The sequence below is a fragment of the Uranotaenia lowii genome, chromosome 3 (assembly GCF_029784155.1).
Source record: "Uranotaenia lowii strain MFRU-FL chromosome 3, ASM2978415v1, whole genome shotgun sequence".
NCBI lineage: Eukaryota > Metazoa > Arthropoda > Insecta > Diptera > Culicidae > Uranotaenia > Uranotaenia lowii.
In genome coordinates, this window is record NC_073693.1 from 165,332,072 (window position 1) to 165,357,348 (window position 25,277).

At 39.5% G+C, this 25,277-nt stretch overlaps 1 protein-coding gene across 1 annotated transcript; it reads right to left on the reverse strand.

Annotated features, from left to right (window-relative positions):
* Nucleotides 1–1,478: 1,478 nt before the first annotated feature.
* On the reverse strand, nucleotides 1,479–24,060 carry LOC129758061 (uncharacterized protein CG5098). Its single transcript, XM_055755488.1, has 8 exons — nucleotides 23,438–24,060; nucleotides 10,433–10,595; nucleotides 10,231–10,371; nucleotides 9,824–10,164; nucleotides 9,261–9,747; nucleotides 9,106–9,196; nucleotides 2,250–4,129; nucleotides 1,479–2,189 (listed from the first exon to the last, which is right to left on the reverse strand). Exons 2-8 carry the CDS (start codon nucleotides 10,496–10,498, stop codon nucleotides 1,788–1,790), a joined length of 3,408 nt encoding a protein of 1,135 aa, XP_055611463.1. The 5' UTR covers nucleotides 10,499–10,595; nucleotides 23,438–24,060; the 3' UTR covers nucleotides 1,479–1,787.
* Nucleotides 24,061–25,277: the final 1,217 nt, after the last annotated feature.

Sequence of the window (25,277 nt, forward strand, 5' to 3'; positions counted from 1 at the left end):
GGAGGTATTGTAATCTGTGTGACTGTGACTTTCAATTTTTTAATTGACACTAATCAAGAATGCAGAGAAAATACATTGGAGCAAAACGGAAAGAAGCAGTTCATTTTTATTTTAACGATTGACACAACGGAGAGCAAATTAAATAATATTCACTAAACGAAAATCAACTTCACAATCTGCAACACAGCTGCACATCTTCAAGAAGTCATGCGAATGTTTTCGTTATTGGCAGTATTGAAAGATTATAGAAGCTTTTTCAGTGCTGCCAAATCGGTGAGAAATTCAGTCTGCCGCACTTTTATTTTAGGGCTTTAGCACAGATAGGGAAAATTAATCTCCAAAACTTTGAGTAGAAAAACGGGGCATCCAGCCGACAAACACGATCGTATTCAAATTGTTTTGCCCAACGCTGGAAAATAGAATTAAAAAAACTTAAAACACTCGCTTAAATGTCAAATTGGTCTGATTATATCACCGAAAGACAAATAAAATGTTAAAAAACAAAACCAAAACATTTCTTAAAATTTAAAATATTTAAAATTGATTATTTTAAATATTATATACATACTTGGTTGGAACGTACACTTGGCATCACGGAATTGGCAGCATACTTTTTCTTGCAGTCATACCTCGAACCTAGTATTCAGCAGGGATATAAACCGTTGGTAGTTTCTGCTAGTGTATACTAGATGGCATCTTACCCCATAACTAAAATGCTGTCAGTTCATTTCAAAGCATTAGGGTCATTCATTACAACTTTTTAAACGAGTTTGTTAGCAGCGTTTATAAATTGAAAGAGCAGAAGAAATGAACGGGTTCAGAGGTGCAGAACTTCCAAACCCCTGCTGTTTACGCGATTGAAGCTTTTTTAAAACATGTGTAAAAATTAAGCATTAATTAATTATGAAAATATTTTAGGAAATTGTCTTTTAATGTTGAACACTTCGTCCAAAGAATTTTGAAACAAAAGTAACCAGTCATCTTAAGAAAAAAAAAGCATTACAATAAATTTGATACAATTTTTTATATTTATTTTGCTGCATTGTAAGTAGGCTTACTAAAATTTTCAATTGAGAATTTCATATAGATTTACTTCCAAGTTTGGACAATGTCGTATATTACATAAACTACACACACATGTTTCCTTTTTATGTTGAATCACATGCATTAGACGAATATCATTCGAATCGTGCTGCTGTTTTATATCTGATAGTTACGCGTCATTACAATGTTTCCCATGCTGTGGAGCGCGGGTATGCGATCAATGCTGATTTTCTTCTTTGAAGGAAACTCTTATCTAAGAGAAAATGTGTGTTTTCTTAACTCGTTGAATATTAACGCTAACACTATTGAATAATAAATTATCGCGGTCACAGTGATTCTTCAGATATCGTCATGAAAAGTACTTTTATGGATCACGTTCGCCATTTTTCAAACGATCTCCTTGCGTTTTTTAAAGAATTATTAAAATTATATCATACACTAAAGAGCTGACTACATATATTTACACTTTTAAAATGTACAATCATTATTATAATTGTGACTCATGTTCAGATTTCAGTACTAGGTAGTTAAACTAAAACATAATATCGCTTTTTCATTGTGACCCTAGCAATCACACAACCTGAAGGTTTGCATATTGGCTTTTTCTGCTGAAACAGATCTTTATCTCTTTTCGCACTCTCTTTCCAGGATAGGAGGTATATAAAAACGCAATAATGTACACAATCAAAGATAGTGATAACGAAACACATAACCTAATTGACCATGCTATGGTCTCCAAATACTCAAGAGTCATCTTTGCAATGTGTTTCACAAAGCGATTTGAACTCATCAGTCAGCTGCCAGTTAGCCTTCCGTGCACAAATGACATGTGCCTCCTCGTTGCAACCTCGGTGCAAACAACTTACCATTGCTCCATACTGCGAGCATAATCGACATCGATGCCGACAGCAGTTCCAAATGGAGGCCTCCAAACCAACTATCCTGGTTCCAATTATGTGCACTCCCGGTGCCCAAATCAAACAGTCTTCGTGCATCCACACTTCGTACGAATCGTCTCCGGCTTTGATCATACCGTAGTACAAGTCCAGTGGAGCAGATTCTTCGTTCATCTTTAGCTGAATTCCGCTGGGCCCTGGCATGGCAGCTGGTACATCGTTAGCGATTTTTCTTTTCTTCCCTTTGGGCTGAAAATTAAATCGAAATGTAAGTGCTATCAACTAACTTAATAACAAATAATTACTTACAGCACTGGTTATCACAACTGGTTCCGGCTTGGCGGCAAACTTAGAGGCTAAACTTTCTCGCGTGCGCTTTACATTGAAATACTCTTCGTCCGTTTGACTTTGCTCAAATTCACGCGATTTAACGCTGATGATGTACGGACCAAATAGATCCCCCATCCGCATTTTGTGAGGTCCCATCTTACAGAACACACACATCCAACTAGTATCGGTGGTGTCCGCATCGTATTTGGTGCTAAGAGTGCTCACGTGTAATCCTCGGATTTTACTTCTCTCCGAATTGTTCATGCTGCTATTATATTTTTTTGTTTTATTTTGCGCCTTTTCAGAATCATCTTCGTTAATAGGAGCGTTGATTACCGAATGGCAACCGTCGGATTTGACCTGAATGAAAGGACCCCGATATTTGCCGTTCAAATCCGATCCATTTCCAGTATCTGATTGTTTGGATTTACCATTCTTTGCAGCAGTCTTTTTGCCATTTCCTTTAGCATTAGGTTTTTTACCACATTTTGCGCCAAAGCTTGCCGCCCGTTCTTCTGCTGCAGCGAAACTTGCTCCCTTTGTTTGAGAGGGCTTTTTCTTGAGTACCTTTTTTCTTTTACTAGGGGGCGGACCAGAGGATTTTCCTACGTTTGCTCGCTTGGCGGCTGGTGTGAGTACTTTTTTCTGGGTTCCACTGGTACTGGGAACTGGTGAATCACATGGTGTTTCGCCTAGTTCTTCTCTTGCTAGAGGCGTGGAACCATCAAATTTTTCTGCTAATTCCGTTAAAATATCGTTTGAATCGGTAGACGATTGCTTGGCAGGAGATGAAAGTTTCTTATCCCGTACATTAGATGTTTTTGAACACACTGGTATGTTTTCCTCAATGCCTGCAAACATTTCCTCTAATTTATTTTCAATCTCCTCATAGCTTTTGTCGTTTTCGATTTTATTTAACTGCGGCTTTTCAGTGCCGGATTGTAAGGAACCTTCAGTTGAGTGTGTTGCTTTATCTTTAGGGCCATTGCAGTCTGTAGATTGTTTTTCATCCAACTCTTCTGACTTTGACCCTCCTTGTGCTATTGGCTCACTTTCAGTGCTAGAAATCATTGCTGCTATTTTGTCAATAGTTTCACAGTCGTCTGAGTTAGACTCACTCTCTTTACGTGTGGATTCCATCACTGCAGCAGCTGCCGACAGAACACTAGAGATAACCGAGCTAACTGTGGTTGATTTATTAGCACTCGATTCTTCCGTCGGCAACAGATGTTCAGTAGGACCGGATCCAAGAGTTTGCAAATTTAACCTAGTGCTATCAGAAAGATCTGTTATGTGAGGACTATGACTACTGTCACTGGCGAGGCCTTGGCTAAGACTACTTATTCCTTCTAACGCTAGTGTGGCTATATCACTTCGAACTGCGATATTAGGCCTCATTGGATCGATTCCATCGATCCGATCGCATTTATCAGCGCTGTTATCTTCGCCCGCGAGGAAATCGTGCATTCGACCTAACTCATCAGGACCCATTTTACTTGTTCGGTCTGGTTTACGTCGTCTTCTTGATTTGCTGGAACTCGAATCTCCCGAATCTTCATTCGAGGTAATGCTTTGATTAGGTGATGTTCGTTCCGAAACCGATGGTCTTCCCGCAGGTTGTTCAAGTCTGGGTGGTGATAATTCATTAGGAGGTAGGATAGATTTCGTTGGAGTTATGGTAATCGGTGCAGTTGTGCCTGATTCGCTCAATGGCACAGCCGAAGAAGCTGACGGTTGATACGATTTATTGACCGAAGCTGCAGATGGTTGATCCAGAGATTGAAGCAGTACAGAAGCCGGTGGGCTACGACTTCGTGTGGGACTCTGGATGGGTGGTCCGGGTGCTCTGAGCGGAGAATCTGTAATACAAAAACCGACTGGTTATTCTCATTGCTCCGTGAACAAATATTATTGCCCTCGAATTATGCGAGTCTTCGAATGTTAAAGGTATTTCAAACTTCAAACATTTCAATATCTCAGTTACCAAACAAAATGATAAAAAGTTTTGATGAAAAATATAGTTTCGCTTTGCGGATAATTTACTAACGTATTTTTAGCAAAATTCAATCAGTTCGTTTGAGGTCAGCGAAAATTAGATAAAAATAAATCAGGGACGTGAGCGCCTTCATTCTTATCAGTAATTCTGAAAGAATGTACTATGAAATTTTTGGAATATGGAGAGCCGTAAAGAACGAACTAGCTTCGTTTACAGTTGGAACAAGAGAGAGATTTTATTCAAAAATTTAAACATGGATTACTATGATTATTTGCTACTACTAAACGCTTGCTTAGATCAACACTCCTTCTCAAATTATCCAGTAAGTACACCCATCTTAGCACGTAACTTCTCAAGGCGTACTCGCTGAAGCGGCTTCGTTAGGACATCTGCAACCATATCCTCCGTCGGGCAATATTGAAGTTGAATAACACCCTTCTGCTTCAAGTCGCGAACGAAGAAGTACCGTGTGTCAATATGCTTACTTCGTCGCTCGATCCGGTCACTGTCAACCATCTTGATGCAGCTCTGGTTATCCTCAAACACCTTGGCGGGAATGGACTCGTCTCCACTGATTTCGCTAATCAGCCGGCGCACCCAAAGCAATTCTTGGCACCCTTCAGCGAGTGCAACGAATTCGGCTTCAGTTGAGCTGAGGGACACACACGCTTGCTTTCTGGATCCCCAGGATATGATGCCTCCTCCGAAAAATACTGCATGGCCAGAGTTAGATTTACGGTCCCGAGCATCACCGGCCCAGTCTGCATCTACGTACATCGCCAACTCGCCTTCTGTGGAACCCAGTTTCAGCTTGAAGTCGGATGTTGTATTCAGGTATCGCAGCACACGCTTTGCCTCATTCCAATCCAGTTGGGTTGGGCAGCTGGATTTTTGAGCTAGGATGGATGTGCTGACAGCCACGTCCGGCCTGGTATGAACAGCTACGTAAAGCAGACCTCCGATAAGGCTGAGATACTGCTGGTTGTTTGGCAGCCGTTCTTTCTCCTCCTTCTGCTGTAGGTAGCCCGGATCAAGAGGAATCTTGCTGGGTTTGGCCTCCCCGAGACCAAATTGTTGGGTTAACTTCCGGATGTACTGCTGTTGGCTAAGCTTGAACCCATCCGGACCACGTACAACTTCCATGCCAAGGAAATGTTTGATGTCTCCAAGGTTGTTAATCCTGAAGTTCGTCAGAAGACCTTGGAATATTTCTTGGAACTCCTCCTCAGTCTCGGTTATCACCACCATATCGTCCACGTAAACCAACAGATAGGCGATGACAGTTCCCGTTCGACGAATATAGAGGCACGGGTCTGCTTTGGAAATGCTGAACGACATTTTTCGCAGGAACGAATCGAGTGTATGGTTCCACACTCGAGCGGACTGCTTGAGACCGTACAGGCTTTTGTTGAGACGACATACACTATTTCCAACAGCATACCCTTCCGGTTGCTTCATATAGACAATCTCGTCCAGTTGTCCATGAAGATACGCAGTCTTAACGTCAACGTGTTTGACGACCATGTTACGACTGCTTGCCACCACCAACAAGGCACGGAACGTTACCTGTTTGGCGACAGGTGCGAAGACTTCGTCGAAATCCACGCCAAACTTTTGGGAGAATCCTTGAGCCACCAACCTGGCTTTGTGGCGCACGACCTCACCATTTCCATCGAGCTTCTTCTTGAAAAGCCATTTACATCCAACAGCTTTACGGTTCGCAGGAAGTTCGACCAAATCCCACGTGCCGTTCTCGATGAGCGATCGATACTCTTCATCCATTGCTTCCTGCCAATGCCTAGCGTCGGGTGATTTCAGGGCTTCGGAACGAGTGCGAGGATCACCACCTTGGATGCTTTTTGCGGCCAGTCCCTGATGGGGATTCTCATTTCCTGGTTCAGGACCTCGATTGGAGTTGGATGGAGGGGGGTCATCTGAAAAACGGTTGGAAGGCAAACCAGTGCTTGGAAAAAGAAAATTTTTCAACTTGCCTGTGAGATAGCGCTCCCGTCCGCTGCGCCTCAACGCCTGTGACACGGGCGGATTTGAAGATAGTTGCGGGGGGAGCGCGTTAGTTGTCACGTCACGTGCTGCGTCGTTACTATTGTCGTTTGATTCGTCTGCGCTGTCATAGTTTGAAGAACCTTCATCAGCACTAACTTCCACCACGCATTCACCTTCAGGAACCGGCACCACTTTGTCAGACCCAGATTGTTCGACCACCGCTGGAAACTGCAGCTGATCATCCTGAACTGTTTGCTCGAAGTCCAGAGGGACTACTTTCCGCACAGGTACGGACACCACGCTGCTACGCTTCGGATTTTCACTCACAAATACGACGTCTCGAGATGTTACCAAGGTTTTCTTCCTCGGATCCCACAGTCGATACGCCTTCGTTTCGGATTCGTAACCAGTAAAGATGCACTCATGGGACTTTGCATCCCACTTCCTCCTTTTCTGCTTCGGGATATGGACCATAGCTGGGGAACCAAACACTCGGATGTGAGCTAAGTTCGGCTTCTTTCCGCTCCACATTTCCTCAGGTGTCACCTCGTGTCCTTTGGTAGGCGATCGATTTACCAGGTAGACCGCTGTTGCTGTTGCTTCTGCCCAGAATGACTTAGGCAGATCCGCTTCAAATAACATGCATTTGGCCCGTTCTACCACAGTACGATTCACACGTTCGGCTAAACCGTTTTGTTCGGGAGTGTAATCCGCCGTTGTTTGATGGCGAACTCCCAGACTGTTCAGATGGTCTTCCAGCTTCTTATTGCGAAACTCCTTCCCGTTGTCGGTTCGCAGAATTTTTAACTTTCGGCCAGTCTGCCGCTCTGATGAACATCGGTAATTTTCGAAAGCTTCAAAAATTTCATTCGCTGATTTTTCTTTCAGGAAATACACTGCGATGCGACGAGACTTATCATCCGTGAACGTAAGAAAATATCTCCTGCCGCCCAACGAATTAACTTCCATTGGTCCGCACACATCGGAATGGACCACTTCCAGGATTTCTTGCGCACGTGAGCCTTGCTTGTTGAAAGGAAGACGAGTTTGCTTACCCATCGCACATGTTGAACACCGATCTTCAATTTCCGCTGGACCGTCGAATTGCACTCCGGAGACCATACCACGTTTCAATCGCTGAACACTTTCCAGGTTGAGATGGCCCATTCTCCTATGCCACAGTTTGATATCCACGACGGAAGACGCGCTCATTGCTGTTGGTAAAGGCAATTGCGCCAGTCGAAACAAACCATTCTCCAACACGCCGGTAGCCACCAGATTTCCGTTCCCTTCGTTGACCTTCACACCAGCTGCGCTAAACGTGACAGTGTGTCCGCGCTTCACTATTTGGCTCACCGAAATCAGGTTCGTAGAAATCTCCGGAATGACTTGAACATCGTTGACCTCGATTGGCTCGTCGTCTTGACTACACTCGGGTAACAGCTTCAATTTTCCTTTCGCCACTACCTGCATGGCACCTTTGTTGGCTGCAACGACGGTACCGCTGGTTTTCTGTACGTTTTCCAATTTCGACACGGAATTGGTAAAATGATTCGAAGCTCCGGAGTCGAAATACCAGCTTGAATCTTCGCCAAAATGTGCGCTTCCATTCGTCGATAAAACGGTACACCATGCTTTCGACTTCCTATCTTTAGATGGACAATCCCTTGAAAGATGGTTAGGCGATTTACATATTCTGCATTTTGGACCTCGTTTCATGTCCGATGGTTGCCTTTCTTGGTGCTGTTTCGGTGGTGGTTTTGAAAAATGTTTCCTCCCTGCATACGCTGTTCCTGCTGATGGCTCAGGTGCTCTAACTTCCTGCAGTAGCTTCGTCTTGATGACATCGCCGTTGATTGCTGCTCCGGAGTTTTCGAGTGCCATCACCATTGGGCTGTACGATTCCGGCAATCCTGCCAACAGAAGAGTTCCGACCCACTCTTCGCTTATGTCAAAACCGATTCCACGTAGTTGATGTGCTGTGGTTACTATGGTGTTGACATACGTTTCCATGGAGTCGCTCGTTGCTAGGGACGTTGTAATTAGTTTTCGCAGCAAGCCAACTTTTCGTGTCAGCCCGGAATCCTCAAACGCTGCTTCCAATTTCGACCACGTTTCCTGCGCAGTCCTCGCTTCCCTCACATGGACATAATTCGTAGGGTCAAGAAGAAGAATTATTTTTCCACGCGCTTTTCGGTCCTTCACCGGGTTTACGACCGGCATGGTTCCATCCTCGTTCGGTGTCGGCTTCACCACGTCCCACAAGTCCTCCAGTTCGAGAAAAGTCTGGACTGCGAATTGCCACGTGGACCAATTTTCACGGCCCATTAGCAATTCTATCGATGGCAAATTCAGCGAACTGAAAGCTTTTGCTGTTGCAGCTACATCGCCTTGACCGGTAGACATAATCGAAACTCGCGACGGTACTTTTTTAAAAACTCGAATACAAAAAACTTTTACTTTTTAACTTTTTGGCTCTGGGCCCATAACCTTTTGGAATATGGAGAGCCGTAAAGAACGAACTAGCTTCGTTTACAGTTGGAACAAGAGAGAGATTTTATTCAAAAATTTAAACATGGATTACTATGATTATTTGCTACTACTAAACGCTTGCTTAGATCAACAGAAATCATTTTGTTTGCAATATGTTGGTACTTTTTTGTACTCTCTAAATTTAAACAAAAATCGTTAAGGTAATAAAATGTGGAGAATCTGCATCTGTGCGTCATTCGGCCAGTTTATGAAGGTTGAAAATCGAAAGAAAGGCAAATTTAAAATGGAAGAATTCGACTCTTAACGAAAAAAAACTTCAAAAGAGACAATACTCAAACTCACTTCTTTTGGGTGACACGGAAACTGGATTGCTTTGCATTGCATGCATGAGAATGTCTTTAACCAAATCCGACTGTTCATTGTTGGGTGGAACCTGAAACATGTTAAAAACAAGAATGAGCGCTCTTAAAGCTTCTACCTGAGTTGAGAAAATTTACATTGTCCCGTCCATTTTTACTGTTTTCGTTGCAAAGTTGTTTAGGATCCTTGACGTGCAAGCCAGCCGAAATCATGGCTGCAAAATCACTTGCCATTCCAAGAGACGGAGGATTCGAGCCACTCATTGGTCCCATGTGTCCGCCGAGAGCCCCTGAGGGCGGCAACGTGGATCTGTTAATACTGTTACTTCCGCCTGGACCGCACGGCCCTGCATTCATAGAACTTCCTCCAGTACCATTGCCACCGGTGGCACTTCCCATCATGTTGTAGTATCCATTTCCTCCAGCTGAACTTACACTGGGCATTCCCATGTTCATACTGCTGTTCAGATTGTTGCCCATGAAACTGCAGGATGGGGAATTACTGCTTGCCAGATGACCCGGCAATATCCCATGATTTCCTCCCGAGCGTTCTTTCAAAGCACCGGTCGACTGAATAACACCGCTTCCGATTTGTGGCGCACCAGATGGCGAACGATTATGGTTTCTGTTGGAAAAAAAGAAAACAAAAATTAATTCTGGTTTTGAATGTTTGGGCTGTTTTTTAGGTTTTCAGAACTCACGTGCTCATGTGGTGATGCTGTGGAGGACCACCGTGAGACATTTTAGTGTTAAAATGATCTGGAGCACCGTGGTCGGATGTCATTTGTGGACCACCACCTAAACCCGGAGGAATATTCGGTGGCATCATTGCTGAGTGATGCTGTTGAGATTGTGGTGATGGCTGTGGCTGCTGTTGTTGCTGCTGCTGATGTAACGGAAGCCCTGGAACTGGTTGGTGTCCACCTGGACCTTTGGGAGACGGTGTACTCCTAGTGGCCGACGATAAAGACAAATCCACCGAGCCAAGTGGCATTCCGGGGTTTCGTCCAAATGTTGGCAGCATTTGATTGATTTCAATATTCTTAATACGAAAAAAAAAAATTAATATCGGGTAACCCAGCTGAGTCTGTGAGTAGAGTTCACTTACATTTTTGTGGTTGGCGGTCATAAAATTGTACAATTGTTCCTGATGAGTTGGAGGAGTATGCCAGGTTAGGGGAGATCTAGCTAAAGACCGTTCGCTCGACATGTGCGCTAGCTGTGGCTGCCGAGGAATGTACGATGGCACCTGTAAGGAATTTTCAATGAATTTTTTATCTGACATTCAAATCGAGATGTCTCTCAAATACCTGTAGCGGATTCCAAGTGGAATTTGGCTGTCCAAGTCGCCCATGCGGGGGGTTGTGTCCGGACATTGTAACGTACAATTAATTTAAGATTGCTCCTTATATAGATGAATTATATAGTGATGGAGTTTTTATAGTTTTTCGCTTATCTGGAACATTTTACAAGCTGAGGAAAAATGGAAAAGACAAAACTTTAGAAATCTGTATTAAATATCTTTAATTATAATACGAGTAGCTGATCCCGTACGAACTTTGTTTCGCTTTTTACTTTCAATGTGTGTTGAGAAGTTTGTGTCTAAATGGTTATTGTGTAAAAATGGATTACAACAATATTGCCTTTGTTGAAAACGCAGGTTTCAGTGGTGTAATAGAGTTACCTTTATTCTTTTTTTTTTTAATTTATTTGATCATTAGGATTTTAACATCTGGATGTCATTCATCCCTCTCTAAACTTTAAGGTAAAATTAAAATTTGTCAAATAATTTTGTTGATTTTAAAAACTTGATCATTTTGTTCTCCTCTTCTGGATCGTTAGATAGCGCGGTACGCAGGTCGTGATTAATCCCATTGAGTGTTCGTTGCTGGTCGTAGCTGGGGCAGTTGATGATGAGGTGTTTTACTGTAATTGTCACATTACAGAATGGGCACACGGGGGGCTCGTCCTTGTCCGTAAGGTATCCATGGGTAATTCGAGTATGTCCGATTCTGAGGCGTGTAAGAGCTCTTCGCTCCCAGTAGGATTTTCTGTCGGTCCAGAGTTGGGTGGTATTTTTTATTTCGCGCAATTTGGATGTTGTATTCCTAAGCCATTTTATTTCCCATCGGTTTCGAACGGCGTCCATTTCGTACCTTTATTCATGTTTCGTCTGTGACGTTAGAAGAATACAACTATATTAATTAGCGATAGCTAATTGTCACTTTCCACTTCTTATATTACCTAATCGGGAAAGTACTCATTTTTCAATGAGTACTTTGATATTCTGGCAACACTGTTGTGTTACCACAAACCCAATTTGAGTATTCTCCCCTAACCGTGTAATAATGTGAACATTTGTACCGCCTTTATCATCATCACCTGTCATCAGCAATCATTGATCCATTGTTCTCGATTGCGAATTGAACATAGCAATAGGAACCAAAACAAACAATATTTTGGTTCTGCCCGTGGCAGCAGAAGTTTGCTGCTTACTGCTGTTCCGGAGGAAACCGTAAGTTTCAACACCGCCCCTCAATTCGTAAATTGAGAATGCTGAAAAGCTTCGCGTGCCTCGCTTTTGGTAACGCCTCCGTGAACGCGTCAGCTGGCTGATCCTCAGTAGAGATGTGTCGCATAGATAGCTGACCGCTTGTTATGATGTCTCTGATAAAAGCATACTTAACGTCCACATGCTTCATCCGCTGATGGGTTCGCACCTCTTCCAGATACTGGATGCAAGGGATGTTGTCCTCCATTAACGTGAAAGGACTGCTAACCACACCCAATTCACCTAGGAAGTTTGTTAACCACAAACCTTCCTTGATTGCATGGCAAAGGGCTCCTATCTCAGATTCTGTCGACGACAGACTGACCGTCTGCTGACGTTTCGTTGACCACGAAACTAGATTCCCGAAGATCATGTAAGCGTAACCTGATATAGATCTTCGATCATCGGAGTCGTTGGCAAAATCTGCATTAGCATATCCGAAAAAACAGAGACAAAATAAAGTGTCCAGATCAGTACAGCTTCAAATAAATTAAACTGAAGGCAAACAAGAACGATTTAATAATGGGTATGGCCTCCTTTAGCCTTCAACACCTCCTACAAGCGCTTCGGTATACTTTCAACATACAGTCATAACTACTTCTAAAATTATTAATGAAATGCATATTTTTCAGGCACTATTGAGCAGTTCGGTATCCTAGGAAGCCTAAAGGAATTCAGAGTGCACAATGCAAGTGATTATTATAATATAATACAGTTTTTTAAGCTGGTTACTAGACTGCCCTAAATTTGTATGAGAAATTTAAAACCTTGTAAATGTTATGCGCTACAGGCTAAAATTGATCCTAGGCCTACTTCAAGATCTCGTGCCAAATTTGGGCCATTTCGGATCATGGGAAGGGGTCGTTCGACAAACCTGAAGTTTGTATATTGTCGCCGTACCCCCAAACCGGAGCTTTCGCCAACATCACTGACGACCAGGGGTGTCAGGTGTCCTGATTTTTCAGGATTTGTCCTGATTTTAGAGAGGCCGTCCTGATTTTTCAAAAACGCTTGAATTGTCCTGATTTTTGAAAAATAGCCCTTTAAATGCCCTGATTTGTCCTGATTTTTCAAAAATATCTAAACTATAACTAAATTTATTGTTTAATGGTAAGAAAATCAATCAAATCTTTAATAAAATAGTTTAACTAGTTAAACCGATAATAATTTTTTGCTCAAATGATATTTTAATAGTGGTTTTCGATATTAACTTTAGGACAGCCAAGGTTCTTCTCACCTTAGTTGCATAATTTGTGGCGTCTTTATCACCTGTATTTCGCCTTTAGTTATGCAATCTAAGTAGCGCTGCATGTTATTTTCATCAATTTAGTGGTGTCCTGAAAAATCCTGATTTTTTATATCGCGATGTCCTGATTTTTGTCAAAACCACCTGGCACCCCTGCTGACGACATTGCATGTTAACCAGACTTCTATCAAATATCTTCCACATGTCAGAACCGAACAAAAGAAAGGGATGCCGATTGCCGAGGTATTTGGTGAATTTGTCATCGTCGCTGGTCGGCAAGGTTGCCAATCACCAGCGCGAAAACATCGGATTTCAACTGCATTGACAATATAAGGAAACATTGACGACTATTCGGAAGCCTCAAGCCAATCGTCGGAGTGGAACTGTCGACTGGAAACTGCGTGGTAAGATTTTGAAGACGTTTGAGGAATTCCAGTCTGTCGGGCCGTGATTTGGCCAGATTCGACTCCGGGAAGGAATCAAGTCGTATCGAGCTAGCAAACAGCCAAATTGAACCATTAAACAGAATAGTGTGTCCGAAATCCGTTCTCGGAAGCTATACGACCAGGTGCTGACCAAGTTCGACGGGTGTCTTCTGATAGACGATGAAACCTACATATATCACTGGCCATACTGACTGGACACTCGATTTCGTTTGTTGGATAATTTTTCCAACAGTACGCAATATCGATTCCAGAGTGCGCATCGATCGATTTGGAGAAATGCTATATTGACAAAAAAAATCAGCCAGAAAATGGTCGAATTTTTGTTCTAAGTGTCATGTCACTGTGATCAGTGCCTGTATGTTCAGGCTGACTTCGGACAAATCTCAGGTCAAAAATTTTACTTAGGAACGTCTATGTTTTTGCCGAAAACTTTGCACGAAAAGCCTGGGAGCACCATGCTTTTCAAAAGAAGTTACAAATGTGATTTTTGTCAATTATTTTTCAATTTGGAGTATCGCGTCTATATCACCTTTCAAAAAGTTGAGAATAAAGGCATAACTACTCCTAAACTTATTAATGAAATGCATATTTTTCGGGTACTATCGGCCGAAGGGAACCAAAGCTATTGATGAAAAACTGGTTTTCATGTTTCTCCCGAACAAAATGTCTCAAAATCCCATACAAACTTCAAACTCGTTGAGCGACCCCTTCCCGTGATCCGTTATGCCCCTAATTTGGCATGAAATCTTGTGCTAGGCCTAGGACTAATTTTAGCCTGCAGCACATAAATTTTTCAAAAGTCGGGTCATTTGGGGCACTCCACTGGTTACGTGTTATTGGAACTGGGATCTGCTCTGGAACTTAACACAACTAGAAATGAAACCTGAACCATGAATCCTGTAACCTGTGGCATGAAATATGAGACCTACACCTAGGAAACGAGACTTGGATCTTAGACCTGAGTCCTGAGACTTGACATTTGAACGAGACCTGAGACACGAGACATACGACTTAAGAGTTGAGATATGGTACATGAAAATATGAGACGTGACAACAGAGAGTTGAAAAGTGAGACATGCGAATTGGTAAGTTAGATGAGGACGTGAAACTTAGAAGTTTGATGTTAGAAATGAAACGTAACACGCTAGAAGTGAGACGTTTGAAGTGAGACATTGAAAATGAGACGTGGAGACGAGCGAAGTGAGAAGTGGACGAGAGATCTGGTACGTCATTTCTCACGTCTCAGACTTTTCACTTCTGAATTTTGACTTCTCACGTCTCAAGTCTCAAACCTCATACTCCAAATCATAATGGAGGCCCTCAGAATCGGAGGGGTGCAAGTGCCAAAATCATCAATTTTGAGTTAAATATACCTAACGATTCTTCATGTTTCAATGTACATCTGGCGCAAAACTCATATTTTTTTTATAATTTTTTGAACACTTTTTTAATTGAATTAATACTGCACGATTTCGAAAAATATATGAAAAATCGAGCACCTTCACAATTTTGAAGCGCGTTTTCTCGAAACTATCATTTAGGCACTTGCACTCCTCTGATCCTAAGCGCCTCAATTGCCTCATGTCCATTGATTCAGGTCGCAGGTTTTGTATTTCAGGTCTCATGTCTTGATCGTCGTTCAATTTTTCATGTCTAATACCTCAGGTCTAATGTCTGAGATCTCAATTATCAGGACTCAAGTCTCTAAAGGGCGAACACGGAATTATTGCGACACATTCAACAGGACATAACTTTTTTACAATTGGGTAAAAATTAACCAAATTTTGCACAATTTCTCATTGATGTGTATTGTTTACATGCCGTCAATAACTCTAACGCGTGATTTTTTCTATCGATGCTGGCGTTCGTAAATCGAACAAACTGTATGCAAAAGCATTGGAAGGTGGTTTGACATCTACCAAACAAATCGATGCATCACCAAACAAATCAGTTTACGAACACGCCGTAAGTCGTGTTTTTCGATTCAACGAAAATGGTGGTGAACCAACGCGAGTCGACAGAACAAATTCTTTCTAAACACCTGGAATTTCCGGACCTGTCACACCGGCAGTTTTCGAAAAATGTTGAACATTCATCATTCAACCGTCTCCAGAGTGTTGAAACGGTTCCAGGAGCGGTTGATGTTAGACCACGGCAAAGGAGGAAAAGGAGAAGCGGATGATTAAAGAAAATCCCAACGTCTCAAGCCGTGATTTGGCTAAAAAGATCGGCATGTCGCAGAGCTACGTCCAGAATGCAAAGAAGAGAGCTGGACGACATACATACAAGGTACAGAACTTTCCAAACCGCGATGAGCGGCAACAATCGACTGCTAAAACTCGGGCACGGAAGCTCTACGAGAAGATGCTGACAAAATATGGCTGCTGTGGACGTGTGATGGACGACGAAACTTTTTTTTTCTGGGGATTTTCAATCAATAGGATGATTCATCCCTACACAGCAAATTTTTTTTTGCTGGAAACCAGCAAAATTTTGCTGGTTTTTGTCCCGCTAACTTTCCAGCAAATTTTCCAGCAATATCGATTGCTGGAAAAATCAGCAAACATCAATGCTGGTTTCCAGCAATTCAAATTGCTGGAAATCAGCAATCCAGATTGCTGGAAACTAGCTATTTCAATCAAAGCATTCACACAAAACTTTCGAGGCCGAAAATTAGCAAAATTTTGCTCAAATTTGACCAGCTAAAATCTTAGCAATCAATTTAGCAATTTTTTCGAACTAAAATTTTAGCAAACGAGAGAAAAATTTAGCCGCCGCAATTTTTGCTCCCTTTTCTAGCAAAAACCGGAGAAAAAGATCGCCGGACCTGAAATTTCAAAATTTATGGGCTTTTCTCTGGAGATTTAGGGGGAATGTTTGATTATTAAATACAATACTCAAATTTCATTCACTTTTAATTTATTGTTCACACTTTTCCAAAAAATTTTAACACTTTGTAGAACAGAAGTTCCGATCCTGGGGACGCACTTTCCGGCGAGCGAAATGCAATGCCATTCTTACCAACGAATGCACCAAGTTGTGCGTCGGATGGAGCTCGTTGAATTTTCAATCTCGGCCCTTTCCCTTTCCAGACTGTTGAGGATTTCTTTTTGAAGTTGTAACCTGGTAGAAAAATAATAAACCGTTTTGAAATTAAAAAGTTGGAAAATCTGAATAATTTATAATTGACCCTACCTGTACGCTTCCGGCGTCGATTAGGCTAGTATATCGTAGTTGACTTAGCCACCTTTAGAACCACCAGAATCGAACTTTCGGAACCGCGCTCAATCGTGTCAGTTTGTTTTTTTCCTCCCAACACGCGGCGGCTGCTGTCTGTACACAAAGCGGCTAAACAATCTTCGTTTTACTAAAATCAAGCAAGATAAACTTTGAAACTACTAAAATCAAGTAAATTTAGCTTTTTGCTAAATCGACGGTAAAAAAATATTTTTGCTAACGGAAAGTAACAGTGAAATTTTGCTAAGTGGAGCCCCGAAAGTTTTGTGTGTTCGGCTGTATTTGGTATCAAATTTATTTTTCAAATCAAATTTAAATATTGAAACTGGCTGTGCACATGATAAGTAATAAACAACATATTTTTCTTCCATTTTTTTATTATGAATTAAATGAATTAGCAGAGACATATGTTTTGTCAATATACCAATACCGCCTCCGGGGTGGCAGCTTTGTGCCAATGTGATAATCATCCGCCACCTGAAATAGAGATTCGATTAATACCTTTCATGAATCTGATAAATCCATTTTCCAATACAAACTCACCCTTGACTTGATGTCTGGTTGCTAGAATATAGAGGAAAATGAAAAAATAGTATTAACATAAACAAAATTCGTGAAAAAGAGTCTTACCTTGCTTCAGCGTACGAAAACAAACAGACTCCAATTTGACAACTCGATTGCTGATTTTCCAGCAAACTAGACCGATTGCTGGAAAGTCCAGCAATTTGAAAACCGATTGCTGATTTTCCAGCAAAAATGACAAGAACACAACCGAATGCTGAAAAATCCAGCAATAAGAAAATCGATTGCTGGTTTCCAGCAAAAATTTGGATTGCTGAACGTTTCCAGCAATTTTTTTTGCTGGAAACCGAGGCAAAAATTTACAGTGTAGGACGACGAAACGTACAGTACCGTTCATAATTGTATAGAAATTGGAAGCACGCGCACTGTCACTTCAACTTTGAACTTCCATAACTTTTTACTCTGATGATATTTTTTGATCAAATTTTCTGCAAAAGATAGATCAACTATCACACAATCATGTCACAAAATTTGAGCTTTCTGGAGTATGTGTGGCCTGAGATACATGAATTCTACGAAAATCGGACTTTTTGGACTTTTCTCATTCAAACTGCAATATCTCAGAAACTACGCTACACATTTTGTTCAAATTTTGCAGAGTGATTGTTGAAATGTAGAGCTATCATGTCTGAAGTTTTTGAAAAGTTCGATTGATGGGATCAAAAGTTATTGGAGGTACAATTTTTCAAGCATGAACCTAAAAATGCGATTTCTATAGAATTTTGGACGATCCATGAGAACAAAATCGTTTCCATCCACAAATCAGTCAAAAAATGTCTGGTAAAAGAAATGAAGAAAAGAAAAAATTAAATAAATGATCTATTTGTGTTTTGAAATCAGAATATCGCAATATTGTTTTGATTTTTTGGTTGAAATAGATCTACTGGTTGTTAAACATAAAATAGGACTTTCCTATGGAAACAATCGTTCAAAATTCTATAGAAATCGCATTTACAGGTTCATGCCTGAAATATTGTACCTCGCGTAACTTTTGATCCCATCGATCGAACTTTTCAAAAACTTTAGACATGATAGCTCTACATTTCAACAATCACTCTGCAAAATTTGAACAAAATGTGTAGCATGGTTTCTGAGATATTGCAGTTTGAATGAGAAAAGTCCAAAAAGTCCGATTTTCGTAGAATTCATGTATCTCAGGCCACACAAACTCCAGAAAGCTCAAATTTTGTGACATGATTGTGTGATAGTTGATCTATCTTTTGCAGAAAATTTGATCAAAAAATATCATCAAAGTAAAAAGTTATGGAAGTTCAAAGTCGAAGTGACAGTGCACGTGCTTCCAATTTCTATACAATTATGAACGATACTGTATATAAAAGCCGATTTTATGCAAATTCCGGGGTTGGAGTTTTTCCCCGGCAAGAGCAAATTCGATGTGGACGACAAATTCAAGAAGAAAATGTCAAAATTCGCTTCCAAATATATCGTTTGGCAGGCCATCTGCTCTTGCGGACTAAGGAGTGAGCCTTTCGTGAAAAAGGGTACAGTAAATGACGAGATCTACAAATGGGTGCCTTGAGAAGCGCCTTTGCCACTATTCTAAAAGTGTCCTTGAGTGATATGAGGCCAATTCTGTCCATTTTGTTCCAAAGGAGATGAACCCGCCAAACAGTCCGGAGCTGCGCCTAGTGCAGCAGTACTGGGCAATAATGAAGAGGAAACTTCGGAAAAACAAGAAGACAATCAAAGACAAGATGAACATGTTAAGAAAATGGAAAAAAAAAACTGAGAAACTAGTACCGGATTACAATGTAACGACATTGATGAAAGGCATCAAGCGAAAATGCGTCCAATTTTACACTCAAGGCTCTATCGATTAACTTTTCTTTTGATTTTTGAAGTAAATGTACATATAAAACTACCCTAACATTTTGGTTTTATTCTAAACGTTATAAGAAAATTGGCATGACATTTTCGGTGTCGCAATAATTTCGTGTTCGCCCTTTAGTCCATACCTATATGCATTCTGTAGAAGTTTTCCTTATAAAGGTTCCGTCTTAGTAAACGAGCTATTGAGGATCAATGATTTTACTTATCTATTGAATGATATTTATATTTTCACTCCTCATCGGGTCAAATAGTTCTATTTTTTACGTCGAAAACCAAGACGACAACCTGCCATTTGCCACCAGCGCTGATAATTTTAGCACAAGGGTCTCATTTGAGAATAACAGGGCTGGTAGCGGTTTGACAATGAAATAGTAGGGACTTTAGTGACCAAAATTTGAAAAAAAGTGACCAAATAGTGACTTTGAGGACCGAAAAAAGTGACCAAATAGTGACTATGTAGAACGAAAAAATAACTTTAAAGTACAAAAAATGTGACCAGTCAGGACCGTGCGATGGACCCTTCCGGGGGGGTTTTCAAAATTCAAATTTAGATAAAATTAATAACAATACCCAAAATAAACAATTGAAAAGGAAAGGGTTTTCTTACACCATTTGTCACTCATGTTCAACACAAAAACTAAAAAAATGACTGATAAACAAAATTTTGGAAACATATTACAATGAATGTTTCAAATTTTCGATAAGTCAAGAAAGTAAGAAATAAATTAGTTTCAAAAGAATTTCTTAGCAAATTTAAAATTAAAAAATATCTGAATTCTAAAATAAATGTCAAATCTTGTACAAAACTTAGCATGAATAGATGTTAGGAAAATGATAATAATTGTAAATTTTTATTCATCTAAATTTGGAATTCTTTTCCTCATTTTTAACTGGAAGTTTAGTGAGAAATTCCGCTGTATTTTTTTTTAATTTGAACAAAAAATATTTAATCACGATTTAAAATGTAAATTACTGATTACTGAATAAGAAATGAATTTTGAACAGAATTTATTCAATGTTTGATGTTTTAATTTAATTTTATAAAAAGAAGAATATATTTATAATTATTTTAAAAGTGCCAGTTATAGAAGCCATACATAAAACCTTTAATAAAGTAAAATCCTCCATGTTCAACTACTGACAAAGAAATGTTAGAAAATGAGTAATTATGTGAATGATAAAAACTGATAAAAAATTAAAAAATAATGAGTTCAAAACTTTTGTTATTAACACTGCACAATTTATTTTGAAAGTTGCTACTTAGAAAAAGTTTTCAAACTTTTTAGATTAATTTAAAAATCATGATCGATCCAAAAATATGATTTCATATAAAAAATATTAATAAAAAGTTTTTAAAGTTTCAATCGCAGGTTTTAAAGCTTTGAATTATAAGCTCTGAGTATTTTGTCTTTTTTGATTAAAATATTGGGTCCTGAAAGAACAGAAGGTTGAAATAATGTTTTATTATTTAAAATTTGGAGTTAAAGGCTTATGGTTGAAGAACACGAAAATTTAGAATTTAAAAACAAGGAAACAATTGTTAAAAATATGTCTTAAAAATTTAAAAAGTTTGATTAAAAAAAATCCGGCAAGTTGATTATAAAATTGAAAAAAACTGTACAATAAAATTCGGTAGATTTATTTAAAAAAATGAAAAAAACAGTATGGAAATAAAAAAGATTAGTTTTTAAAAACATTTCAGGAAGAGTTTTTTCAATAAACATATTTCATCATAACCATTTTGGTGCTTATATTTTAAATTATTGATTTGGTAAATAGTGTCCTCAACTAGAAATTTTGTCAAATTCGGCCATTTAGTTTTGGTAATAAAGAGTTTATTACTAGTAAAATTGATAGATAACTGATTATGGGAAAATGTCATTACAAGTATTTTTGACATCACTGCAGAAAGTGTAAAAAAAACTTGATTCTATTAAAAGCTCATTAATTCGTATAAAACTTTTATTTCTGAATAATATGTTTTTGGTTTGAGTTTTTGTAAAAAGAAAGTGCAGAAACTTCTCTAAAGATTTTAAATTATTTTCATTTCAATAACAAATCCACCGTACGAGGAAAGGTGTGCTCTGATATGTCTAACCTCACTCGAAAAGCGGCGCGTCGAACTGCAGCAAGGTTTTATATTCGACACATTGACCAACCGTATTGACTGTGCTTACATTCTACAACGTGTTAACATTTATGTACCAACGAGAACACTTCGACAACGTCAGTTTCTTACAATTCCTCACCACCGTACTGCCTATGGCCAAAACCACCATATTGACAAGTGTTGTGAACTTTTTAATTTAGTGTATAATTTGTTTAATTTTAATATGTGCAAACGTCGTTTTAAAATAGGCTTAAGAAGAATTTCCTAGTTTTTAAGTCATCAGTCTGTGCGGTAATTAAACCAAAGACGAAATAAATAATAATAAATATAAAAGCTGATAGAAATATTGCATACATATTTAGATTCGGGGAACCCAAATTAGTTCAAATTACCGTTTAAATTCATTGCACCTAAAAAAATGTAATTTTTGTGGCCTTGTGTGAATTTTTACAACCCTTTTTTTTAAGTATTTAGAAGAACAAAAAAAAAGAAATAAAATTGAGTCTGAAATTGTTTTTTAAAGAATATTTCATATCATCATAACATTTGTTATGACATAAAAGATTTTTTTTTCATAAAAAAATGATTCGTTTCAATCTCAATCTTAGTTACACTTCTTAATAAAAACCCATTCTAACTAAAGACGAGATAGGGTTTTTGTATATCAAGTTTTGAGTTCCAATACAAAAGGTTGATTGAACTAAAAACTAGAATCTACAATCAAAGTTAGTTTCAATTCACGAACGTCAAATAATGTCGTAGATCGAAATGTTTCAAGCCAAGGGTGATTCATGCCGAAATTCCGCCGGAGGCGAAAAAAATTTCTGACTGACTGATCAAGTAATTTACCGTTACTACCGTCAATATTAACACGCGCAACTCAAATTACTCTTTCATTGGTTTATTTTCGGTGAAAAAAGTGACTTTTGGTGATAAAAGTGACCATTTTTCGGAAAATAGTGACTTTAGTGACCAAATGATGAAAAAAGTGACTTTTTAGTGACTGACCCAAAAAAAGTGACCAAGTCACTAAAAAGTGACTCGCTACCAGCCCTGGAATAATCTCTGCTCGAGGGTAAAGAGTATTCGCATATGAGTCACATGAGTATTTTATTGTAATTTCTCCGTAAGTACTATTTTGTTTTAGCACAAAGCACTATTGAAAGGATTTACCAAAAGTGATGCATACGATTGTTTTCATTAAAACTAGTATCAAACTTTAGAAGCGTTTTTCTCGGTTTGCGTTTTACACATGGGACTCATATGTGAATAGGGAAAGTACAGTCCTAAAATTTAGAAAGTCTCCTAATCAAATTGTTTACTTGTCATAACAAATATGGAAAAAATATTGTTGACAATCCGATTTTTGTCCGCTTGATCTGTCAAAGTGCATTCATGGTCAAAACGCACTTTGCTACCGGCAGATAAATACCTATAAGCAGATTCGTTTGCTGCTGCTGACTACTGACATTCGTTGCCAATGTTCCTAAAGCAGAAATCCGGGCCTACATCCAGGCGTTTAGGATTGCCTTCTTTTAAAGGACGCTGTTGTTTTTCACATGTCGAACAGTAAAACAGCATTAATTAAAATTTAATACTTATTATTTACAATATCCAATTGGCTAATACCTCTATTTTAAGAAAAACGCATACGAAGTTTCAGAAAATATTTTATAGATTGCTTTTTAAATCTTCGTATGTTACAAGATCTTATCGTTTGATGGCATTATAAAGATGGAAAAGAAACGTCGAATTCAAAAGATTAACAGTGGGATAGATGACCTAACTTTGATAGAGAATATGATTATTTTTTTAGAGAATATGTATAATTCATTAATTATTAAAAAAAAAAACTCAGAGTAAACAGTTATTGAAAAACCAAGTTCTAGCCGGTGGACACATGACTTTTTGGACAGTCTGTTCTTCGAGCCGATGTTCATAAGATCGAATCTCGGTTAGGGGCTCAGTATGTAATGCTTTGGTGATAGTCATGTTAACACTAATGAAATGTTAGCCGTCAAAGCATTACAATTTTCAAAATGTAAAAGAATCTGACACGAGGAATGTCTCCGAGTGAAAAATCTAGAACGATTTTTTTTACTTTTTTTAACATGACAATGTCTCATACAAGCTTCGTAGGGAAAATATATTTTGTCATCGATTTTATATGCCTGTTTTCGAATCTCCTCGCTTACGGTCATTCTAAAATCGATCACAATACAATCTTTAATCTTTATTAATTTGAATTACCAAGGAAGCTGTCAATGGTATATCATACTACTCGATACTCACCTGATAATCTTGGTAATTAATTTTCTGGATTTTTTGCTTTTCAGCGGAACGGCGACGACGGAATCAATTAAGGAAATTTCATGCGAAACAGTAAGTTCACAAACGAAAGCCGTAAGAATCAGAAGCGATCTTCGAAGCTTACGATTAATCCCTTTCCGCTACGATTTTTTCGCAGGATCTCGAAACCGACACTGTATTTTCAATTTCCTTAAGAGAAGAAACGCAGTGCACCCGAATTTTATCCTTGTGCCATTCCGTTTTGGCAAAGGTTTTCGATTTCTTGAACGCACGGATTCACTGTCCACCACACTATTATCACGCGGATATGATCCTATTTCAAACGCTGCTCACTTTGGAGTTTACTTTTCTTCAATATTTGCACGGTGCCTGCCGCTAATTTTCATAAAATTGGAAAATAACTTGATTCAGTTCCGTTCTCTCATTCATCCAATCGTCTCATCTTTTGTTCAATATGGCGTTCCCTTTTATTTTTTTCGAGCACCGCAGCAGCTCACCACCACTCACACAAACGCAACTTTCGAGCTGTCAGAAGAACGACACCAACACAATCAAACTCCTCTTTGCTCGAATCATTAATTTTGACAGCTTTTCACTGCTCGCTTTATTTTAGGTGTGTTCAACAAAACTCAATCGAAATCAATTGAAATGGATTGACAGTTGATCAGCTGTTTTTCCAATTGACTTCGATCGATTTCTATCAGGCTGCTGAATGAACAGCCAGACACTAATACTAATGCGCTTAGTTTGTTTTCATTTTTTATTCGGCTGCGCGCTTCAAGCATTTCCACAAATTTTGCGGACAGCAAACGCTGAGGCTGAGATGCGACGTCGTGATCACGCAACTGGAATTCATCTAGACGATCGGGAACTTTTCTATGAAAAGAATGTCGATGACGATTATGTTCACCTATAGCAAAGCGGCTGAGAAAGCTGCTGAAGGAATGGCGGAAAACTTGGAAGATACCAAGGTGCATAGCATCAAGGAATGGGTTTCTATGTTGGGTACACGTACCGAAATCGCTAACCGATTTTAAAGCAAGGGTCAGTATGTCTACCGCGATAAAGTCCGACGAATGTGCGAACTGAAAAAATCGAGTTTTGTTGTTGCTTATCCGGATTTGGTGAACAACCAACATGTTCAGGCCTATTTTTTGCCAGAAACACCTTTTCAAAAATTGGAAATTAATGATAAAATTGCCAGGGAAATAGTCTTGAGCATCTATCCCACATACAAACATAATATTAAATGTCATCATGATATTAAGAAATAAAATTCAAAGTATTAATTTAAAATTTATTTTGGCATCTTACTCTATTTGACAAACACTTTCACCACACTTTTTGACCAGTTGCTGCAGCAAGAAGAAGAAGAAGTTGCTGCAGCAAGCACACTGACTAATGAGACCTACGCAGAAACACCGACACCGCACCGACGGATGCTACCAGCACCGCACCACCCAAGACGGACCACATCAACACGGACTCCCTGTAGCAACTGATTTGACTCACACCAGACTGCTAGCACTGCACCACCACCCCGGCACAGAACCACTGGCACAACACCACTGACACAGCACCACCGACGCTGCACCGGTTGACTCCACTGTAACTTGCACTGCACGACAGAAATTAAAAACAAATCGAACCAGCTGTTTTTGACAGTAAACAACTGCATGTGTGTTAGTGTAATAGAAATCGATAGAAACGAATCCTGCCTCTGAGCTTGATCGTTCTCGATTGGTTTCGATCGATTTCGATTGGCTTCATTGAACGTCAATTGGATTCGTTTCGATCACAACATTGGCTGACTGAACAACAA